Source organism: Limulus polyphemus, unplaced genomic scaffold, assembly GCF_000517525.1.
Source record: "Limulus polyphemus unplaced genomic scaffold, Limulus_polyphemus-2.1.2 Scaffold93, whole genome shotgun sequence".
Lineage (NCBI taxonomy): Eukaryota > Metazoa > Arthropoda > Merostomata > Xiphosura > Limulidae > Limulus > Limulus polyphemus.
This window is the reverse complement of record NW_013665703.1, coordinates 460670-481668: the sequence shown is the minus strand read 5'-3', so window position 1 is coordinate 481668 and position 20999 is coordinate 460670. Positions and strand designations below refer to the sequence as shown.

At 33.1% G+C, this 20999-nt stretch overlaps 1 protein-coding gene across 5 annotated transcripts in view; it reads right to left on the bottom strand.

Annotated features, from left to right (window-relative positions):
* The window catches only part of LOC106468978 (leucine zipper putative tumor suppressor 2 homolog), a 62750-nt gene that overhangs the window by 5822 nt on the left and 35929 nt on the right, over positions 1–20999 (bottom strand). For all 5 annotated transcript variants that reach the window (XM_022398166.1, XM_022398175.1, XM_022398169.1 and 2 more), the window contains 2 exons: positions 7205–7461; positions 1289–1849 (listed from right to left, as the gene is read on the bottom strand). In XM_022398166.1, the coding sequence (XP_022253874.1) occupies positions 1289–1849; positions 7205–7441 (798 nt within the window). In that variant the 5' untranslated portion in view covers positions 7442–7461. The remainder of the gene's footprint in view (positions 1–1288; positions 1850–7204; positions 7462–20999) is intronic.

Sequence of the window (20999 nt, the reverse complement as noted above, 5' to 3'; positions counted from 1 at the left end):
GCTCGACTCGCAATCTGAAAGTTGCGGGTTCGAATCCGTGTCCCAACAAACATGCTCGCCCTTTCAGCCGTAGGGGCGTTATTATGTGATGGTCAATTCCACTATTCTTTGGTAAAAGTGTAGCCCAAGAGTTGGCAGTGGGTGGTGATGACTAGCTGCCTTCCCTCTAGTCTTACACTGCTAAATTAGGGATGGCTAGGGCAGATAGCCCTCATGTAGCTTTGCGCGAAAATCTATAACAAACAATCAAATGATTAGAATATAAACCAAATCACTGCTTGAACGTTCTCAAGAAATAATTTGTGTTTATGATTTATTGATATTTAGATTTGCATCGTTTATTTAATGTCAAAAATTATTTTTAATAAAAATAGGACTTTTGTATTCTATTGTAATGTATATAACACAAAATCTCAGTAGTAGCACCCCAAGTGTTGTAACATTTACATATAATATCAAAATAAGCAACAATATAAGGAAAGCATTGTATGACATTTTTTCTAGCATCAGTTTTAAAAGCAATTATCTTAATGTTATACTAAGCTTTGAAACTTTAATTTTTCTCTTTCATGCGATATATTCATCATAGACTGGATATCTTAAAATTATTTTATTTATGTTCTCCGAAATTTTTCATGATAATTATAGTGGCTGCTTCAATGTTTTTGTGAATTAAAATAAAGATTTCCATCGAAATACTCTTAAACGCCAAGAGAGGGCTAATCTCTTTGCATCAACCTCTCTACTATAAAATAATTTACATTTAGGCTAAACTTTGATTTTTGCGTTTGGCTTGCTTGATTTTTTGCATGATAATTTGCAACACGTTGGCTGCTCAGATTCTGAATGGAAGTTCAAAATACCACAATACTTGCTATAGTTTCATACACTAGTAAGATACTGTCATGGTTGTCTGTGTAATCCAATACCCACTATGAAAAATCAAGAACGTTCTATCCTTGGCTATGAAGTACATTAGTCTTCGGTTTTGTCAAAATACGTATATTAATTTTCTATTATATTTCTAGTAAAGGATTTTGTTGTCTTCTTCTCGGACTTACACATTTTCAGATGCTGAAATGCTCAGTATGAAATAATTTATGTATAATGTACCTCAGTTTTAATAAAATATATATCTATTCATAATCACAATTGAAATGTTATTGTTACCTATTTCCTATTTTTATCTGGTAATACCCAATGCTACTGTTAGCTCTTTCTCTTTTTAGTTTCATTTGATTGTGGTTTTATCAATATATATTGCTTCGAATTATCTCTGCAATTTTACCTGATATTTCTGGTTGTTTCGCAATTCCTCCATCTTAACCAGCCGTTGCTGTGTTGCTCTCAGTTTATGGTCATAGTGGTCGCGAATTTTTCTGATCTCTTTCAGCCACATCTGTTCTTTTTCTTCGTAAACTTTAAAAATCACTTGTTCATTCTGTTCCAACGTCTCCCTTAAGAAGTTAATTTCAGAGTCCTTGTCTCGCAGTATGGCTTCGAATTCCTCCACACCACTGTCACTCGGAGACGGAGTGTGAATTATTTCTTCCAGGTTTAACGTTGACCCACCGCTATCTGCATACGAAGAAGCATAAGATGCAGGAGTATCGAGAAGTTTGACGCATCTATCTAATGAGTAAGTCGTGGACTTTTGGTCATCTTCAGTGATCAGGGAAGACGAGTGAGACATTGTGCTTCCGTAACAGCTCTTGATCTCGGTATCAGTGCTGTGTGGGCTGGAACTTATCATCGTATTCATCATTAAGGTGGAAGATGAGTGACGAAAAGGATTCAAGACTGTACATATCAATGGTTTAAAAGCCACCGGTCGCACAACAGATTTGTCCTGAAAACAGAATTATTCCACTTTAAAGCACCGAGATAAAAATAGTAATTAATATTAAGTTGCAATCAGAGCAATCAATCTATTTAGACCAAAACTGAAAATAAACTCAGCACTGAGTTCAGCTAATAAAATATTATTTTCTTACGTTCTTACTTTAAAAGATTATAATTTAATGTTTTATCAGTTGGATATTTTCTATGTTAAACATATTATCTGCCATAAACCCAATAATATCTCATGAGGTTTGGCCAGCTTAGGAGACCTAAATCCATATAATAAGGTAATAATAAAAACAATATATATAATAAAAGAAAAATACCAATAAATTAAAAATAATAAAACCAGAGGTATTAAACATTCTAACCACAGCAATTTCCTTTGTTTTTGGCACATTTGGAAGCATGAGCGCCCGCGGGAAGGAGCAAGAGGGACCATTTGCTCCCCTTTACATTTCACAAAAAAATTGCACGTATTACGATCTCAAACTTAACATCGTAGTTAAACTAAATACTTATAGTAATTTTTGTTAAAACTGTAAATTTGTATTTGCATTTGAGCACACATAACATATGTTATTTTAGTCTATTGACTTACAGTGTAAAAGCTGATCCCCTACATACATGTTTTGCCCCTCCCTTGAAAATATTTCTGTGAGCGCCCATGTTTAGAAAAACTTAAGCTATTATATCAGTAAATGATCACTATTTCAGGTAACAAAACACAACTTATATAACTCAAAATATATGTATATAGGAATCAACCACTTATACGTTAACCTTAATAAATGCTCTATACTGAAACATTAACCAAAAGGAAGTGGCATCACTGGAATACATCATGTCTTGTTTGACTCAACGAAAACTGGGTATAAGTAAACCGTTATAGGTGACTATTCTGAATGTGTGTATGGGGGGGGGGGGCAGGTTACTTGCACCTTTAGCATTGGAGGACGGGATATGTATCCGTTTCCTCCCTATTAAAAACTCTTAAACACATACATATATATTCAAATTATTATTATATTTTTGCAAGTGATAAAATCCAATCAAACATAGCTGTCAAGATTACCGAATACTGATTATGGGTATATATATAATTAATGACGTCATACAGTCGAGATCAACGATCACGCATGGTGTACCCCTCGAAGCTCAAATTTTGAACAAACAGAACCATTGGTACTTAAACATACAAGTTGATAATCTCTCAACAGATTCATAGGCTTGTAGAAAGATAATGGCTTATTCACGAAGGTTAATAAACCGATTAATATTCACTTTGATTATCGAGATGATTCAAAAAGGTTAATAAGCAGATTAATATTCAGTTTGATTATCGAGATGATTCATAAAGGTTAATAAACAGATGAATATTCACTTTGATATCGAGATGATTCATAAAAGTTAATAAACATATTAATATTCACTTTGATTATCGAGATGATTCATAAAGGTTAATAAACCGATTAATATTCACTTTGATTATCAAGATGATTAAAAAAAAACATAAAATGATAGATCGGTATGAAGCAGAAACATTTTGATTGCCCTTCTTTCTTGTCTTAGTACTAACCTTATTCTTTTCAGCAAGTAATGTGTACGTATACGACATCGTTCTTTCAAGTCTGATCCAGTGCCGTACAGTTATCATAAAAAGATTCACTAAGGCCAAGGACGAACTCCTAACAAATATGTGCACAAGTTAGTGTATGTCTAGGGAATGGGGGGGAGGCGGTCAACGCCACTTAAGGCTCAATTACACAACTTTATCGAGTCACGAAAACCGTCATAACACACGCCGGCATACAAGCAAGCATGAGGAAGTCTGCTTAAAAAGAAAAATGAGTGCGTTTTCACTTGTACTTAATTCTAGCTGTTGAAAAATACACGAATATTCCCGAGCCGTAATTGTATCGCAAAATCTCCGTTTACAGGCATGAAGTCTTAGTTTCCATTGTATGTAGAAACTATCTTTAGACTTGTTTAATAGCCAAATAAATTGGCCTGTTAAAATAAGCTTTTTCTGTGATTAGCTAACACCCTATGGTTTTTTTTTGTTGTTTAGTACTCAATATTACGTCCGAATCATCGATGAATGATAATAACAGTTTTTAATAGCTTTTGATCATTTTTAGGGTTATATCGTACTTCAAATCCCCACAAAAAGGGATTTTTTTTGTATCCAAGATGTAACATAATTTTTTTTTACAACTTTCCTGCGTTTTGCTAAAATATCGCTTTTCCTTTGATGAATACTCCTTTAAATACTCTGAATTTAGCCTTGAAATACACAAGATGAGCTAAAAATATTTATCTAACGTAGTTGTTTTTTTTACAAATTATTTGTTGGTTATGCTTTCTGCAATTTTTAGATATGACTTTTCAAAAGTGTGGATGTACATTTATAATCACTTCTCTTATGCTATTGTCTGCTTCAAGAAGATTCGGTTTCTTCTCTTCTCTTTGTCGCTAACTATAGAAAGTTTGTAACATATTACACTCCATTTTATATAGTTTATTTTTAATATGATTTTACAGTTAATTAACAAAACAAAAATAGTTGTGGTTTTATTCTGTATCTTTTATCAACCCAGTACCTAAATGTTAGCCTGGTTAATGGCAACAGTACTTATCGAAATTATATACATTTTTTATCTAGAGTGGTACGATCAAAAAAATTACAAATCCGCATAAAGATGTGCTTATTCTTCCCAGATGTTAAATAGACATATTAATTGGTTATTCCAATGACCCCTTAAACAGGTAAACTGTATTATTTAAACACATGTAAATTGTATTGCACGTTAGTTGTCTAGCAGCATGGGAAAGAAATGTGACTTAAATGTTGTCAAAGAGAAAATTTTGTCAGAACCCAATTACTAATAAGTAGTGCTTTAGTCACCCAAATTGTACAATTTTTTAGCTTTGGAAAATGAACATTATTAAACATTATTACAGTATGACAATTATTCCATAAGTCTCGTTAGGTAAATTAGTGGTTGGAAAAATCACCAAGAGTGAACAAGATCGCTGTTCTTCAAGGAGTGGATCCTAATTCTTCATTATACTTTTTACGAACTTAAAAGTGTCCTGCTATAAAGAACTGAAGAAGTTCCAAAAGACGAAGGTGGAACTACACGTTATTAAGTTACTTGCACTAGGTGTTTCAAAAAGGCTGTCCAACACACGTGTGTGTGTGTGTGTGTGTGTACACAGTTACACACACACACAAACAACTCGTTGTCCTTTCTTCGTTGTCATGAGAAATTATTTTCAAAAATGTAAGGTATACCCTACAAGGAGAAGGGTATAACTATGAAGGTATATCTGCCCATCGTGATATTTTGTGTTCTTTCAAGTCGTGGTGATGTAGTCAATCTAGCGTTGTAGAAAAACAAAGGCAGGTAGGCACAGAAGTTTAACAATAACGACACTGCCTAGTGCTAATAACTCAGTGCTAGTGGGTTTTTTTTTGTTCTCTCTGAATTGACGTTACGTGTAAGTAGCACCTGACCCTCCCCAATCCCAAAAAGATTCCAGATATCGATGAAGTTTTGCTGCTGTGTGCACAATGGAAAATTGAATCGTTGGTAAAACAACAATTTTTATACACCCATACATCATGTGACACAATGTTACTGCTTCTAAGTATAAACAAATGTACTAAAGTACAGGTTTTATACGCTGTAAAATAATATTTTCTGTCCTTGTTTGGTGAATTACAATCAAATAGAAGTATCCGATAAATAGTCAGTACAGTGTACACACTTCGGGTCATACATTATGAAGAACCCGTTTTGATAAACTATAAAAAATACCATAGTAAATGCTAGAATCTTTAACATAATATGAAAATGCGTACATTTTAATAACTTACTCTTATAAAAATCAGAAATATATTTAAACAACCTAAGCATTCTGATTAATTAATTAAAATAGTAGGAAAGAAATATCTTTCAAAACTTTCAATGGACGAAGTTTATATTTTTGATAACGCAAATAGATTATTTGTAGCTATAATTATTCCTAGCAGAGTTATAATTATTATCTTTAAACTATAAACGAATATATTTGAGGCAAGAGAAAAAGCACTTAACCCTGTTTAAAGAACTTCTAATCTTCCTTTTAATATCCAAAATTAAATAAGCCTATTTAATAAACGTTTCTTTGAAGTTTATTATTAATCATCTTTACAGACGTACCTTCTTCGGTTTTCGTCAAGATATTTCACTAAGTTTTGGGTGAGCATCTCGAATTAGGTAACAAGTTTTCGTTACTATTAAAGATGTAATTTATAGTTTTCTCAAACTTAACGTGCACGAGATTAATTTTGTTTCCTCAGCTTTCGTGTTTTATTTCTATAAAACAGTTATGTTATGCAGTTAACATTTCTAAATTAAGTTCGTAACCACTTTACACATAAGAATAATGGGTGAAGTACGCAGGATTTTTTATTTCAATCAATATAGGTTTACGTTAAAAAATCCATGATGCATATGCGCTAATGTGATTACGCTTAAAACAAAATACGTACGCGTTGTCCCCCCCCCCAAGGCATTAGACATCTTGACTAAGAACCCCCACCCAATAAATTAATCCATATGGAATAAGTTTCATTATAAATAACATTTTAAAATAATGAAAAATTTAAATTCTAAAGAAAAGTCAGAATAATTTAGGAGGAAAATGTTTTGTATTTACTACGGCCATAGGCTTAAAGACCCTCATTTTGGAATTCTCTGACAATAGCAATAAAGTAAAGACAATACTCTGTCAGAGGCTTTGTTACTTTCGCTACTAGATTTTTCAGTTATCCATAAAACACAATGGAAAATGACAGTAGTGGCCTACAGCTGGCAGAAACTAATGTAGGTCTCATATATGGATTCACATTGACCTTTGAATTCATATGCAATACTCTTTAAATGACACCTAGTGTCAAACGTCAGGCAAAATGTTGTTCCGTTTCTAATGGCGTATTTTTAAGAAACTGTGCTAAAAATAATTTTCACAAACAACGAAAAGAACGGGTGTGTATTCTGATAATGACCTAGTTGCCATAAATTTAAAAGGGTTTAACAAAACTGTGGATGCATCAGGGAGAATGTATATAATAGCTAGTGATATTTTATTGGAAATATTAACTAACAATAAAAGAATATAGTAAGTGTTTGTAGAATCTATCGGGGGGGGGGGGGTCTCCAAGAACTTCTGAAAGTTTCATGGCAATTAGAGTGTGGGAAGTTGGAATTAAAAAAAATAAAACTAATAAACAGACACACGAGCCCCTTTATAGTATAGTTGTATCAAAATTCAATTTACACACAGCAATATTTGCCAACTAATATATTCTTACCTTTGATCTAAAAACTCCACTTACAGGAGTAAGTTTCGGAGGGCCCTTGAAATCCGTCTTATTATAGCTCTGGTTGACATCGCTGTGGTTATGATCGCTTGAGCTGTCGTTTCCGAGCATGCTTCCGCCGCTTCCAAGACCACTAGATGTCACTGATGACGAAGCTAAAGAACGTCTAGCTTCCTTCCATCCTTCTGTTGCTCTAGTAAATTGACTGCTGACAACGTTGGACGACATATCGCCGATGCGAGTTGGACCTAACAGGATTAACGAACAAGTTAATCAAGTCAACAGATGCCGACAAAGTTTTATGTTTACCGAGATCAAAGCGTGCTTGACTTCCACGACGAAGTCATTCACTTAGAGAATCTGACTTCGGTCAAGGTACTTTAAAGGGTTTCCTTTTTATATCTTTTATACCCGAAGAACTGTTATTGTATACTTTTTTGCATACAAATCATGCAGATATGACGACACGATAACCACCTGTCATAATTCTTTGTGTCTGAAGCGACAACTACCGACATCTAGGCAACATGTTAACTTTTAAAAATTCCTCTCACAGCACCAAGCAAAAAGGACATTTTCAGGTAAAAAAAAAAAAATTCTTTCACCTCAAAGTACACTATTCAACAAAGTCAATGACAGCGTACTGCGGCTTCAGAACCCGATTTCAGGTTTCCGCCATAAAGTAATTATCACAGTAAATGTAGCTCGTTGATTTCATTTGATTTTGATTAAAAGGCTCCTGTGAATAAAGAATATCACGAATTTAATATATTTGTTTAATTTATAGCTAAAAATTGATATATTGCATTTTGTTATAATATATCGAATTTTCAGACATTATACCGTGTGATGTCTGGATCAAACTTTGCAGTTTGATAACTGTGTAATCTGAGATTGTGTGATGGCTGGATCAAACTTTGCAGCTTGATAACTGTGTAATTTCAGATTGTGTGATGTCTGGATCAAACTTTGCAGCTTGATAACTGCGTAATCTGAGATTGTGTGATGTCTGGATCAAACTTTGCAGCTTGATAACTGTGCAATCTCAGATTATTATTTCTAGATTTAACATCATATTATAATCCCCTACGTTATAATAGATGGTCATTTAAAAAAGCCAAGTACGAGCCTCTCTCCGTTGCCCTATAGTTTCTACAGAATGTCTACGTACAAGAATACTAAATATCTCCAAGATGTGTGTGTATCCTAGCAGCTGTGTTTGTGATTATTGAAACGTTTCAGACTTAAAATATATTATAAAATCTAGCTTTTATTTAAAGTTTCGTTACTGAACGGCGAAAACTGGCTAATCATTTGGAAGCCAATATGGCTATAGTTGTTGATATGTAATCACGCTGAACTGCAAATTGATCTGTTTCGACTTGTTTATTTGCCACTTATGGATTTACAATCCAATCAGTTCCATATAGATTACAGACTATTTATTCATTTTCCAGAGATATCTTGGGGAGAAGGGTCATTGAAAGTTATTCCAAGGTCAGTGCTTGTTTGTTTGTTTGAATTTATGCACAAAGCTACACAATGGGCTATCTGTGCTCTGCCCACCACGGGTATCGAAACTCGGTTTCTAGCGTTGTAAGTCCGCAGACATACCGCTGCGCCACTGGGGGCAGTGCTACTGTATGAACCTTAAGTTATATAAGTCTCCATCCAATAGTTAATTGGTTTTATGTTATTTAACATTACTCTTGAGAGAAGAAAAATGCCCAAGGGATTACCTCAGTTTAGCATCCCCTGAAACGCATAAACATATTTGCCCTACATCATTCAATGGTCTCAAAATTACTCATATTTCTCTGTCTGTTTCAATAATAACTAACAAACTGGTGTAATTCGGAATAATTCGAACTTCACTTTATGTTCGAAATTCATAAAGCTCACGAAAATAATTAAACAGCACATTCGTGTAAATAATAGTCACAATTTAGTGTTCAGTGATCAAAACCAGATAATCTCAGAGTAAAACGCACCGATTTCATTGCTTAGGATTATCATGATTTTTTAGCTTCTCAAGAATAACATTCGTAATACTATCAAAGCTGCTCGTGTTAATAAATCGCAACAGTTCAATCACCTAAAGCATAATGATAAGCTATCATTCATATATAACAACCATATCCACTAGAACTTGTATTATGAAAAACAGATACAATCTGTTGAAGATTTTGCTAACTGGCCAAAGAAAAAATTAACTTACACAATACTCTTAACGTGTATACACTAGAGAAGAAGATCCATAAGAAAATATATGTATTGATGACAGATGTACGGAGGCGTTTTAGGGTCTTAAGCATTTAAGCAGAATGTACCGGAGAGGATGCGTAATGACGGGAGTTCTATAAAGGTTTTTAGGGCGTAAGTCTTAGGAATTCATGACAAAACACTATAAGAGACGATACGTAATGATGTTAGTTCTATTAATCTTAAGGCGTATAAACTTTACAAACATAAGAAAAATTTATACAGAAGAAGTTACTTGACAACATAATTTCCGCATAATTTTAAGTCGTCTATATCTTATGAACTTATTAAATACAGGAATCAACAGGAAAAGTATTTGTAAATGTAAGTTAAGTAAATTCTTTTAGACTTTAATGTATTATGAATTTAAGAACAAGAATATGTAGGAGAGAACAAGTAATAACGTAAATCTCCGAAAACTTCTTAAGGAGTCTACAATGACGTAATGACTCGAGTTGGTATCCTCAGTACTAAGGAATGATAACTTCTGTTATATAAATATTAAGGAAGTGTATATATATAATACACAGGAGAAGATATGTATAATGGCATCAGTACTATAAACATTTGTGACGTGTGTTTGTATATTAATCGCACGTCAGTAGTAAAATAGTATCAGTTCTCCACTCCAAAAGCCTACCTGTATTTTGAGTATATATCCTTTAGTTTATGATTGAAATAATACAGGAAGGGAATATGTAATAACAAAGCTCATATACAAACCCTTCTGATGTTGCACAGCACCATAGTTAGAGTTTAAAATGTGCTATATTAAACTTAAATTAATTTAAAACTCGAGATAAAGTTCTGCTCTGGAAAACTTTATTGGACCGCTACACATTGACATTGATCCAATGAAAATTCCTTAACATTCTATTAAGCAAACTGAAGTTAACATTATATTTATCCCACACCGTTAGAGCGTCCAAGAATTTTTTAAGAGTGGAAAATTATTTCGAAATACACACATCGGAAGCAACAGAAAAAAAAATTGTCAATGCAGTTTTTCACTTGACTCTAATTTGACAAATACGTAGGGAAGAAAAGTATTAAGTTGGATTAAATGTCATTAATAAGATTGCGTGTAAACCGTTTAATCTTACGCAGTGTTCAATAATTATAAAATACTGAAGTCAAGAAGAATTAAAAAATACCTGAATAACGAAAATCGTTTTGATAAATGAGTACCACTAGTACACACCTAGTTAGTTTTCTAAAGTTAATTGCGTTAGTAATTGTATGACCTCAAACAAAACACATATATCAACAAAAACATATTTGATTACTATAGAAAAAAAATAGCGTTGATAATTAACATCACTAAGAGCTGAGAGACTGTGTTAATAACAGCCAATCAATATTTATGATTAATGATAAGTTTAGCATAACTTTAGTCCAAGGCATCCTTACTTCAGACGAAAAGATAAAAATCATAAATGTTAGAAACAGAAGCAAAAATAAACCTGCTGCTACTTATAAAATAAACACCTTTAGCACTGAACTTTTGTTACTTATGTTACTGCTAATTTATAGAATGGAAAACATGTTAGGATAAGGCTTAACCGCATTCGTTAATTGTTAAAAATAATAAAAAAAACGTGCTTAATAACTGGCAATGCCTTTCAATGTACAAAAATGCTTGTTGGGAAATGATCATTACCTCTCTAGTAATACAGTATAAACTAATTAAAATTCTAGGATAGAGAATAATAGATATAAAATATATTACAGATAGAGAGATAGATCAAGTCTTTGTAGATAAAAATCACAGATACACATGTAGACACATGGACACATATAAAGATTGATAGACAGGCAGACAGTGAGCTAGATATGCAGATAGAAATCTGTCTCGTTTATTTCTTACTTAATGCACTTGCTCAAGATGCGATTACAGCATGACAAGCTTTGAACGCAGGTGTTTAGAAAAGCAGATAACAAAACCAACAAAAATGAAGACACGTTTTTCTCATCCAGCAGTCTAGTATACCTACCTGTCCAGAACAATTACCTGTCTTCTTTAATGTCAAGGTTTCCATTTATTTCTTAAGCAGCGACGCCTAGTGGTAGACACTGTGAACCTCTTACTAACTTAACTAGCTTTTAATATTTTTGTTATCGTCATATATATATATATATATATATATATATATATGTATGTATAATTTTCTAATGTCAGACAAAAACAAATTGTACATAAACACATATTGTTGCTTAATTAATAGCAGACCATTTAATAAGGTATATGAGCTATATATACTTACTGTGAACAGAGTACAGAAAAGAAAATATTAAGTATTAATCCAATGAAGAATACAGCGGTCTAGCTGAAGCTTGTGCATTTTTTTACCTTCTGATCGGGAAAAATATATAGACCAACACCTAAACAATTAAGAGGAGTAGTTAAACGTCTTGCTGAAGATTGGATGTAAGGTGACAGTAAATAGTTTTGAGATTAGCTTTGTCACACTTGCGAGTTAATCTTGAATAATAGTTAAAAAACAAAAATGTATTTCATGGTTAACAGCACCGAATGTTAGATAAATAGTATAACATAATTATGTTTATGAATATTTAAATTTATTGTAAAAAAATAAATCAATATCACTAAAACGTACAAAAAGTGCTAGTCACGAGGCACGCGTAATACACGTCAAAAATGCTCTAATCAAAGCAAATATTTTACCTAAGTCACATGCGAAAAGGTCTGGAAATACAATCATGCCTGGTTAAAGATTAGCAGGGCAATTTACCTCCGCTAAAATTGTAAGGATTATCGACGGTGTAACGATCAACTCCCCCTCTCACCGAAATACACACAAAGTAATAATTTTAGAAATACCCGATTCCGTTTTATAATGTGTTAAACAATCCATTAAGCAATATAGTAACAATGAAAAACATTCACCGAAAAACAACTGCAGCGAAGTATAACAGACTTACTGGACATGCTAAATTTTATTACAACATCAGTTTTAATTTAGGCATGTCCTTTGAATAGGAAAACATATACATGATATTTATTACACATACACCATTAAACTCCGACATCAGTTTCTTCCTGCGATGTGTTCAGCGTCCATTTATTAAAGTATTAATTGACGACTTTTCAAGCAGCTTCACAAATACACCACATATATCAATTAGTGGAACCAAAAATATTTCCTTATTTACCACCACGTGCCAATATCTTTGTAGTTTAAATAATTAGTAGTTGAATTTTTCATATGGTCAGCAGCACCCACTATCACGCTAAGGGATTGGATGCCACTTTCATAACGCATCCACAGATTAAAGTATATAGAATACTTTGTGGCATCATATGGATTCGAAACCGGCTTGCCAGCTTCAAAATCCAGGGCTATACAACAGGGCCAACCCGCCCCCAATTTAAAGAAAAGTGAGCATGTAAAAGAACGTTTCACTTAGAAAACTTCTTCACTTTCATGTAGATTTAACTGATCTACACAACAAATTTAATATATTTAAAATTTTAGTGACATTTAATTTATGCTTGAATATCAACATAAAAGTTGGTTTATGAATTTTCCAATCAGAAGTACTTGAAAACACCAGCCTAAGTCTTTCAAAAATAGCTAAAAGTAAGATTGCGATTAAAATACGTAAGTATGTATGAGCAGCTTGTTGTTACATACAATTTTGCGCAATATGTTACACAATAGGCTATCTGTGCTCTGCCTACCACGTGTATCGATACCCGGTTTCTAGCGTTGTAAGTCCGCAGACATACTGCTGTGCCACTGGGAGGCACATCAAAACGTGCAAATATTTAACAGAAGTATACAGCGGAAGCATGTAACTGTGTTCTATACCCAAGCCTAACAATCATATATTGATGAACTTGTGATGAAGATTAAACATCACAGCACCTCACTGAATACATTCTAATTGATATGAAGTCAAAAAAATTAATATTTCAAGAAAGTGAAACACCCAAATTTTAATAAACTTTTTTCGTCTTTTGATCGATCCAAACGGAGCGACAGTCACCTTTGACCTACATAACATAGTGGGCCAAGTAAAGAAGAAAACGAGTTAAGTGGAAATTGCTAAAACTTATAAACAGATTTCTAAGAATAATAAAATAAATCGACTTTTTCTGACTATAGTTTGATATCATCTTAATAAAGTTGACTTGTTCTGACTGTAGTTTGATATCATCTTAAGTTGACTTGTTCTGACTGTAGTTTGATATCATCTTAAGTTGACTTGTTCTGACTGTAGTTTGATATCATCTTAAGTTGACTTGTTCTGACTGTAGTTTGATATCATCTTAAGTTGACTTGTTCTGACTACAGTTTGATATCATCTTAAGTTGACTTGTTCTGACTACAGTTTGATATCATCTTAAGTTGACTTGTTCTGACTACAGTTTGATATCATCTTAAGTTGACTTGTTCTGACTACAGTTTGATATCATCTTAAGTTGACTTGTTCTGACTGTAGTTTGATATCATCTTAAGTTGACTTGTTCTGACTACAGTTTGATATCATCTTAAGTTGACTTGTTCTGACTGTAGTTTGATATCATCTAAGTTGACTTGTTCTGACTGTAGTTTGATATCATCTAAGTTGACTTGTTCTGACTGTAGTTTGATATCATCTAAGTTGACTTGTTCTGACTGTAGTTTGATATCATCTTAAGTTGACTTGTTCTGACTACAGTTTGATACCATCCTACAAAAATTGACCTGTTCTGACTACACTTTGATATCATCCTATAAAAATTGACCTGTTCTGACTACACTTTGATATCATCCTATAAAAATTGACCTGTTCTGACTACAGTTTGATATCATCCTGATAATGTTTTGATAATTTAAATCAATAACTATGAGATATAATATTTCTACTAGCTAAACGGAATATATATTTAATGGTTTAAATCACTATATAATATACATCAAGATAGATCGATATACGGTTCCTTGTTTATCGACTTTAACAGCAAAAAAATGATGAGTGCTTCGCCCACCCACTGATTAAATTATCTATCCAAAAAACTGCAAGAATATCTTGAGTTCTGGTTATGCTGCTGAGATAAATAAAATATTGTATTCTTTGTTAGATTGCTCAGGTAGAGCATTCATGATGAGACTTTGTAGAATGGGCGGCAACTTCAGTAAAAGAAGAAAAAACTATGGCAGTTGATAACATTCTGTTTGAATAGTCAATAACAAGCCAGTAATTTTAGAAAACATTCGTCTAATAATTTTATTGCTTTGTGACCTTCAATTTTGTTTTGGCTGGTATGTTGTTACTGTCTATCAAGTCACGATATTTAGCTACAGGTCAGTGATAGTTTACTTCAATGATATATCCAGGAATTTTTCTTTTTTTCCAAATAATCACTTCACAGTTACATTAACGATAATGAACCTTATCATCTTCTCAGTTCAAAAGTAGAATCAAAAATAAAAATAGAAGATGATGACTCGTAGGTTATGTTTCCACTTTATAGAGCTACGAAAATAAAGCATTTTCCTAACCCAACATTTCTACAACGACTAAATTGTAATTTCGTTAGTAAATTTTGTTGCTATAAAATTTACTGACTCAGTTTATGCATTTATCGCTAAGGGGTTGGATGTTTATAGACTGTACTGCAGAAACGAGGCATTAAAAAATGGAACAATACTGGATTTTTGTGTTTTGTATAGATGTGGATTTTTATATTAAAAGTAAGAAAACGCCTAAGTGCTTGCTACTCTTAGTTCCCAAACTGAGGTTCGTGACTCCAAAGTGGTTCGCAAGACAACATGTAGAAATATTTTCTTTAGAACTTCCCTGACACTGGGAAACAATGAGTTCAGATAATATTTTGTTTATTCCAATAACTATGACTACACAACATTGTTTGTGCTTGAAATTATGTTCTGTTGTTTTGTTTTTTCAAATAACATATTCCAGTGAAAGCAAGGTATCTCCGCATGAATACTGTTATTAATTAAAATTTCTATGAAATCATTAGGTGGGATCCTTAGTATGGGAACCCAAGCTGAAACGTTCAGGAACCCCTGTTGGAGTAGCGAACTAATGTCTTTGTTCCGGCACTTTTTCCATTCCTGTGCAATGTATCTTTATTCCATAAAGAATGGATTTAGTCGTTAGCCTAGCACGATATATGTCACTTATACTTCTGGGATAATTTATTGCTTTTAAATAAAACTAAATGTATTTACTGCCGAGTCTCCTGCTTTTGACATTGTATTAATGTTTAGCTGGATAAAAGATGCGAGTCTTCTTTGAGTTTACTTTTATGATATCAGAAATCTGTAAGTTAATACATTTACATTCAGTCAGATTTATATTCTCATAGAAATTTGTAGTGTATTAATCGTTTTCTACCCTGTAAAATGTAAAATGCACGAATACAAAATGGTTACGAGGCCGATTAATCCGACCGACCTCCCAGCACGTGGCTGTAATAATCAAGACATGTTTTGACTCAACTTGGTTCTCCTTGTACATAAGCTCTAGGCTCTTAGTTACACTACATTGATGCCTATCCTGTCATGACCATGATAAACAGACTACATACCAACAGTCAGAAATCCATAATTTATAACTGCAATCATATTAAAGTTAAGTATGAATTTTAGAGTGTAACATTAAATTTTAATATTGAAAGTCATGTAGGGATGATCTATCTACATCTGTATCATTCCTATATTATTTTTTGCATTATTTTTGGCGCTGTCATCCCTAAACCATTTTAAAATTACAAAATTATATTTTAAGAATTACTTGTTTTGTTACGTCCCCCCCCCCCGAATGAAAGTTAGTGTATTCCATGAATGTGTGTAATAAAATTTAATATTATGTGTATTGATTTTTTACTTTTTCACTTCATACATAATATAGGAGTTGGCTCCCTAAAGACACCAACTGTATATTGTACAAAGCATTGAATATTCTACATGTTACAGTCATCTATTCTTATGGTGATTCCTGTTTTACTCTGTACTTAAACATTTTAATTAACGGAACACCAGATTTCTCTAAAAAAGTTCTCTTCAAAGGGTAATTATAACATTGCTTACACTAAAATTATAATTTTATTTTCAATTACTAATAGCTATTACGACTAAGCGATGACATCGTGCACTGTGCAGAAACACATAGAGTGGACTTAGGTTTGAACTGACTTTAATGATAATGTAGTTGTAGAGTTATCTCGACTGAAACAAGAAGAAAGATGACAATTTGATAGATTGGTCATTTTCTGGTTTGGTATCTTAACGATGGTTTCTACCCTTGTTTTCGGGTTTGTTGGGTAAAGAAATAAATAAAAGTGAATGTAAATCACCTATTAAAGTCAAACTCTCTTTGTATTATGCCTATTGAGTTTCTTAGCCATCCCTACATATAGAGTCTACGGACTCTGTGATAAATCGAGATACTGAGCATTTTGTTTATCAAAGTATGCGATCTCAAAATAAAGCACGTCTTTTAACATTATTGTTTCCTTAAAATCCAAACTGGGCATATTCCATTGAGACAACTAATGTTTTTAATTCAATACTTCTCAGGCCTAAAACGTAGAAGCTAAACTGTTACGAAGATAAGCTAATTAATATAATTCAAAGTTCAAATTTTGGAACAGGCTTGAGGAATATCACTGTATTAGGTCACGTAGACCATTACTTAAGATTTTTAACTAAAATTATCAACTTTCTGGTATCAAACACTTTATAACTTGTTTTACATTACAGATATTTTTAACATTTCAAACTGGATATATTCTACATTCAAATTTATGCATTATAAGCTTACTTAACCGTTGTATAAGATTAGGCCTAAAATCTCACTAGTAAAATTCTTGTGTAAAATATGCGCAGCATTTAGTCGTCACTATAATTCGGAAAATGCAAGCCGCCACAGAAAGTATATAAGAAAATAATAGGAAATATTGGAATATAAAAGTATCTTATTTATCTATTTTATCTTTACTAAAGCTCGGATTAGGTTGCTCATTACGGTACATGGCGGTTAATAAAATTGTATTTTTTTTATAGGTTCATTTATCATTAAAACCTGGACCTGGCAATTTACGATTTGTTTTTAACACGGATTCGAACCCGCAACTTTCAGATTGCGAGTCGAGCGCCCTAACCACCGGGTCATGCCGGGCCTAGATGCTTGTGTAATTGGAAATCATGAAATCTGAACTAATTTCCATTTCCAACAAACATGCTTGCCCTTTCAGCCGTAGGGGCGTTATTATGTGATGGTCAATTCCACTATTCTTTGGTAAAAGAGTAGCCCAGGAGTTGACAGTGGGTGGTGATGACTAGCTGCCTTCCCTCTAGTCTTCCACTGCTACATTATGGACGGCTAGAGCAGATAGCCTACGTGTAGCTTTGCGCGAATTTCAAAAACGACCAACCAACTACACAAGCATCTAAACCCTGACACAAAACCTTTACTATGCACCTGTGCTAAACTACTTAACTTGATCAGACCTCACAAATCAAGTGATTTCCTGAACCAATCTTGTACTTTTGTTTCTTTTTGATAAGTTTAAATTATAATCGTTTTATCTACGCTTATTTTCAATTGTACTCTGATGGTGTTAGTTTAAACAACAATTATTTTCGAACCTTGTTTTTACCAATTATTTATGCAAATTTCATCCTCTAGTTACCGTCAGTTAGCTCTTGTCAGCAATACTAGACAATGTTAATATTGTTCTTGTTTGACGTAATTAGAAACTTGTGTTTACATAAACTGGTAGCGTAGCGCAAACCGGAGCTTAAACATATTTTATGATGAGAAACAGTCAGTACCCAGCGAAATTTCTTTAATTCCTCAATGCTTCTCCTTACGGTTTTATCGGCATGGGTAAAATAACCAATATCAGCATCCTTTTTTCTTTTAGTATACATGCTCTATACCCATCAATGAGGGAATCGACATTGTTATGTCCTTTTTGGATCAACGTAAAAATGATGTAGATCTCCATGGGATCTCCCTACCTGTTGTGGGCAGACTCCTGGATTTAGTTTCACGTAATAATGTTTTCAAGTTTGAGGAATAAATTTACCGTCAGAACTAAGGATTAGCCAGGGGTAATAGGGTAGCTATAGCCTTTGCTGTAATTTTAATGCATGTCATTAAGACAAAAACAACCCTCAATGGACACTTGGCGGAAGGTAGTCTCCTTTCTTCTGGCTGCATTTTATTCACAATATTTATGGGATTTTGGAATGACTGTTCTAACAGCTTAATTCGCTTTCATCATATCCTAAACCAGGTTCACGATAATATCAAGTTTACTTAAGAATATGCTCTACCTGGTGAGCATTTACAATTTCTAGAACTTCTAAGGCTGTATTGGATGGTAAGATGTGCAGTAACGTATACAAAAAAATCCTCAATACTATATTTTCTCTCTCATCATCCACAAGTCATGAAGAGGGCTATAATTTTTAACCATTTAACGAGACTTTCGTGTTTTGTTTTTTTAATAACCCTGGTGATTTAATAGAGGCGAGGGTAGATCTAAAGGAGATTTTAAAATCAAATGGTTATCCTGAAAGATTGGTTAACAAAATTTGCAACATTCACTATAAAGGAATGAAAAAAAACAGGAGTCAGAAAGAAAATGTTGCATTTCTAACATCTTTTATTACTCCTGAGGTTAATAATATCATTAGTAATGCTGCAAGGGAATCTGGTTTGCTTATACGTGTGATTGAAAAGCCTGGACGTTCGCTTGGATCTCATTTAGTGCGGCCCGGCATGGCCAGGTGGTTAGGGCGCTCGACTCGCAATCTGAAGGTCGCGGGTTCGAATCCCCGTCACACCAAACATGCTCGCCGTGGGGGCGTTATAATGTGACGGTCAATCCCACTATTCGTTGATAAAAGAGTAGCCCAAGAGTTGGCGGTGGGTGGTGATGACTAGCTGCCTTCCCTCTAGTCATAAACTGCTAAATTAGGGACGGCTAGCGCAGATAGCCCTCGTGTAGCTTTGCGCGAAATTAAAAAACAAACATTTAATGCGCTCAGCGATCATTATCAGAACAACAACTGTATCGCGAGTAATCTGGGATTCCTGAAGAAATGTATGAAAGAATATATAGTTTATGATATCTCTTGTGGGAATTGTAAAGAAAAATATACTGGAGAAACAGAGAAATCCGTAAAAGAACGGTGCATGGAACATCTCCGTGCTACAATGATGGGTGAGGTTGGTAGAAGTGTAGTTTATTAATAAGCACGGTATGCCAAAGTCCGATCACCTTTTTAGTATTGAAATAAAAATAAAATGCCACAGTTTCCTGGAAAGGAAGTACATGGAGTCCCTTTTCATAAGATCTAAGAAGCTTTCAATCAATAGGGTTAGAGGGTTACCACTGTAAATGGTGGATTTATGTATATGTATGTATAAATTTTTTAACACCTTCTCCATTATTTCTTTTGTCATAATGTTTATAAGTGGTTTTGACTAAATTTACTGTTTCAATATACATATTTATTAGGCTTGAATGTCCACGTGTCATCTTTTGTTTTCTGTTTTAAATGAATATTTTCTTAACCATAATTATATTATTGTAACACATTTGTTACCGTTACTTTTTGATTGTTTATAACATGATTACAAGTCAGACGATACATGAGAACGCCATTGTTGTTGTTTTAAGTTATATTAGCTGTTTTGTTGTCTTAAGACTAGGCTTGTGTTCTCTTAGTTGTCAACCTATTGATAAAGCCGTAATGTGAAACGTTGAAGAATTAAAGAATTTTCACAAGATACTGGCTGTTTCTCTTCTTATATAAACTGCAACGTACCAATTTCAAAATTTAAAAAATACATTTTAAATAAAAAAAATATTGCAATTAATACTAAATAAAAATATTTCACTTCTGCTATGAAGAAACTAATGTTTTTAATTGTAAAGTTTATTTGACTTTGCATACAAAGGGGTTTCAAAAGAACACAACACATCTTTAATGCGAACGTTTCGGAATTTCCTTAAATCATCAGCGTTAATATCTCAAAAAAAAATAGATCATAATATTCGAACTACAAAAAACAACATTATTGTTGAGTGAGTTTTCGTATTCATGCGGAAGTTTAGAAAGAACGGATTTAAACGGTAACAATATAATGGAATGTACGATAAAACGTGCGGCATACACATTTAACAAATAACATTGTTAAGAGAAACTATTATAGAGAAAGGCTTAAATCTATATATATAAAAGAAGAAGTTTATTTGTTCGCTATAGGAAAACAAACGATTGAACTTACAAATTTTAAAATGATTTCATTATAACCAGTTTTTTTACAAGAAATTTAATGGTGCTATTTATTTTGTATTTGGTGTAGTATTTAATGACGAAACTGACAATTAATAATTATTGCGCCATTTTTTTTTTTTTTTGTAATAAACATACAAACATAAGCACCTTTTGCACATAGAAAGCGTTATGGCGGGAGACACTCAGATCACCTTGTTGTAAATTCAGTATTTCCAAAAACAGTTTTTCGTTAA